Source organism: Octodon degus, unplaced genomic scaffold, assembly GCF_000260255.1.
Source record: "Octodon degus isolate 3935 unplaced genomic scaffold, OctDeg1.0 scaffold00196, whole genome shotgun sequence".
Taxonomy (NCBI): Eukaryota; Metazoa; Chordata; class Mammalia; order Rodentia; family Octodontidae; genus Octodon; species Octodon degus.
In genome coordinates this window covers 3,186,143-3,189,830 of record NW_004524772.1, presented here as the reverse complement: position 1 = coordinate 3,189,830, position 3,688 = coordinate 3,186,143, and the positions used below count along the sequence as shown (strand labels likewise).

Sequence of the window (3,688 nt, the reverse complement as noted above, 5' to 3'; positions counted from 1 at the left end):
TGTGTGTGTGTGTGTGTGTGTGTGTGTGTGTGTGTGTGTATGTGTGTGTGTGTATAGGATCTCTCTATGCAGCTTAGACTTGTAGTGATCCATCTGATTTCTGCCTCCTTAGTGCTGGGATTACAGGTCCATGCCACCACACCTGGACTCCATCACCGGCTGAGTGTGCCTGGGGGGCGGGGCCAGCACAGCATGTGGTGCCAGGGATCGAACCCTGGCCCCTGTGCTTACCTAGGCAAGGGCTTAGTCCGCTAGCTATACCTCCAGCCCTCACTTGTCAATGTTGAAAAAAACATTTTATCTTGAATTTTGTGATCCATCCAATTTTTTTGCCCCTTTTGAGTACTATCCTTATTTTTAAAATCGTAATATATATAAAAATGAATAGTTCTACACAGAGTATATGAAGTGATTTATTGATACTGGCTAAGATCCATTATGTACAAGTAGAAACTGTAAAATTGTACAAAGAGCTATTGTGAATATTGATAAAGACAGTTTTATAGATAAGACAACTGGAAAATAGCTTTGACAAAGTAGAACAAAAACTGTTCTATCAGATTCCAAGGTTACTAAAAGTTTGCTGTGCAAACTTTAGACTGAAAATGTGTTCATTGGATTTATATGTTTTAAAAATTAGGTATACTGTAAAATTTGTTTTCTCCCCTTGTGGCAAATGGGAGAAAAACCAAGACGACACTACCTCAAATCTATACAGTTTGAAAAATAATTTATATGTCTAAGACAAAGAACATTGAGAGTATAAAGTATATATCATGGTTTGGATCTGAAATGGCCTCAGAAATTCTCGTGTTCGGAAGTGACTGGGTCGTGGGGACACTGTCCTCACAGGGATTGGTCCACTGATGGGTTCACAGCTGACCGGCTGTTAGGCATGGCCTGGCTGGAGAGGGGGCACTGCATGCGACCCGGAAGCATGCCTCTCTCCCTGGCTCTGCCCTTCACTCCGCTTCCTGGCCACCACAACTGAAGCGGCCTTCCTCCTCTGCGCCCCTTTGCGTGCTGCTGTGGCCCTGAAGCTGACCACGACCGTGGACTGTACTGTAAGCCTCCCCTCTGTACGTGGTGGGTGTTGGGCATCTCGTCTCAGCAACAAAGGGACTAAGACACCATACTTTTCATGAAATGCAAACTGAGTCAGTTTTAGAAATTAAAAAGTGTGCAGTCAGAAATAGGCTGTTTTCTTTAGGGTACAACTGTACCTTCATTGGCTTTATACTTTAGCACCAAAACTGAACTTCTAAATGCCATCTTGGAAAGCTATTCTGAAAATGATCAGGAAAAGACAATTAACCTACTGTCACTGGCAGAATTAGGCACCAGGAAGGAGACTGTCTCCTTGGAAATACAACTCAACAACAGAGATGATTCAGTTAAGCAGCTGAGATATTTCCTTGTGTACACAACAAAGGAAATCCACGTAAGATGATCCTCCATAAAGTCCTTTGTCTTCTACCAGGAACTGTCGAAAAACCATTTCTGGCTGCTCGCGCTGCTTTACTATTGTGAGCTAGGAAAACAACAGCAGTTGGTTACACAGATTTTCTGAATATGGCTCAATTTTGTTTGTTGCAATGTCAGCAAACAGTGTAGGGTGTCTGTCACGTGGGAGGCCCTGAAGGGTGACGCAGAAGTACCTGCTGTCCGGAGAGGATGAGGTACTCACCCCAGACTGCAAAGCCATCACTTGTAGTTTTAAGTGGCAAAAATGAAACATTAGCGAAGTACTTTGGGGAAGGCTTTCCATCCTTGGCCACCGTCACCGAGCCTTGAAAGATGTGTTACAGAGCATTCCATATTGGAATACCACGTACCAGGAATACAGGCATGACTGGCATATAAACTACCACAAGCTTTTATTTGTTGGTTTGTTTTACAGTGTTAGGGATCAAACCCAGGGCTTAACACACGTGAGGCAAGCACTCTGCCCCTGAGCCACGTTCCCAGCCAGCCTCAGCACAGGCTTTTAAGAGCAGTGAGCAGTTAAGGACAAGCTAACATAAACACGAGTTAGGGCTTTTGTAGGAAATGTGGTACAGCGAAGGTGCAGCAGAATGTAGCGAGGCAGCTGACTGGCAGCAGGAAGTATAAGGTGTAGGTGAAATGGGTTGGACAGGAAGTCATGGGAGCATCAGGGTGGGAGGTGACCAGGACCTGAGTTAGGGCACTGCGGTAGGAAGCGGACAGACTTGAGAGGCGCTGCAGAGTCAGCACACAGGCAGAACCACCTGTGCTTATCATTCTCTCACTTCTGTCCACACTACGGCCACAGCTATGTGTGCTACCAAACACCTGAAACTTGGCTCCTCTGAATTGAGATGTTTCATAAATGTAAGATACACGATGGATTTCTAGACTTCACATGAAAAAGAAACTGCAATAACTCAGTAATTGCATAGGCTGATTCAAGTGGGAATGATGACATCTGCTTCTGGTGTGGATTCGCAGGGTCACTGCGGGGCCTGTGTGGGGAGCACCTGCCACTACCAGCTCCTTCCCCTCAGCAAGGAAGAGGCACACCATTTCCAAAGGGAGGCCCAGCCCTCCTCATTTTTGCATCATGCTTTTTAGTTATAAAGAACAATAATTCTGTCAGCACTGCTTGCGTTTTCCTCTGGCTCTGGTCCTTCACTGATAAGCTTCAAACTGCTCCTGACTTGACAAAAACTAATAGCGTGGAACCACTACACTGCTGCCACCACTGCACTCAGCTAATCTATGTCACTGTGCCTTGAATTTTCTTCATTGCTCCATTCCCTCTTTTTTTCCTATTTAATCTTGATTCTGTGTCTTTCCTTTGTGTGATCAAGCTTCAAACATCAGAGGAAAAGACATGGTAGGTGTAGCAGTGTAACGCTGCAGCCTCTGGTACAATCCCCATGTGCCTTGGCTTTGAGCACTGGTCCCTGGAGGTGGCACCAGGGGATTCCACTCCTGCAGGGAAAGTGGAAGTGACCCCTAGGAGGAACTAAAGGAACTTCGAGTCGCATCCTGGCGAGCCTGAATGAAGGCCACTTCTTAACATTTTGTTTCATCCACCTCCTCTGCTGTGCTCCTGTCTTTCTCAATACCTGAGCGGCAGCAGTGTGGTCCAGCCTCAGTGACAACGCAGTGACTGCACAGAATGAGACACTGCAGAGGGAAGCACTGAAGTTCCAATTTATTTAGAATTTGCTTTGTGGGTATTAATGGGGGGAAGCTTATATTTGCTTATTTTATGGGGTATTTTCTGTTGCTGCCTTTTAGTTGTTTTGATTTTCACACAGGGTTCATTGTATAGTTTCCTCTGAGGAACTGTATCTGATCTTACCACTGAGCTGTGCTAAAGAGAACAGTGAATGAATGTCAGCTCTGGGGAACCAGATTTTAGATAAAACAGTGTTCAGACATCTGGGGCTACCATCTGAGCCTACAAAGTTGAACTGTCCCCCACCTGTGTCAGAACAATGTGGAAAGTCACAGGAGAATAGATCCGTGGACAAAGTCAGTGAGCTGTTTTGGCACACTTAAAGTGATGGTATTCTGCTCAAGGGGTCTATGGTTATTTTTCTGTTTTACATTTCTGTAAGGAGGGACGTTGTCCTGAAGGGGGTGGCAGAATATTAATGTGATCACACTGGTCTCTTTCCCTACTTGCTATGTGCCCTCTCCAAGGAAGTTCTGGCTA

General features: G+C 45.4%; 1 protein-coding gene across 2 annotated transcripts in view; it reads right to left on the bottom strand.

Moving 5' to 3' along the window:
- Positions 1 to 397: 397 nt before the first annotated feature.
- Sec24d (SEC24 homolog D, COPII coat complex component) overlaps positions 398 to 3,688 on the bottom strand; it is a 101,100-nt gene continuing 97,809 nt past the window's right edge. For both annotated transcript variants that reach the window (XM_004644252.3, XM_004644253.3), the window contains exon 24: positions 398 to 1,531. In XM_004644252.3, the coding sequence (XP_004644309.1) occupies positions 1,391 to 1,531 (141 nt within the window). In that variant the 3' untranslated portion in view covers positions 398 to 1,390. The remainder of the gene's footprint in view (positions 1,532 to 3,688) is intronic.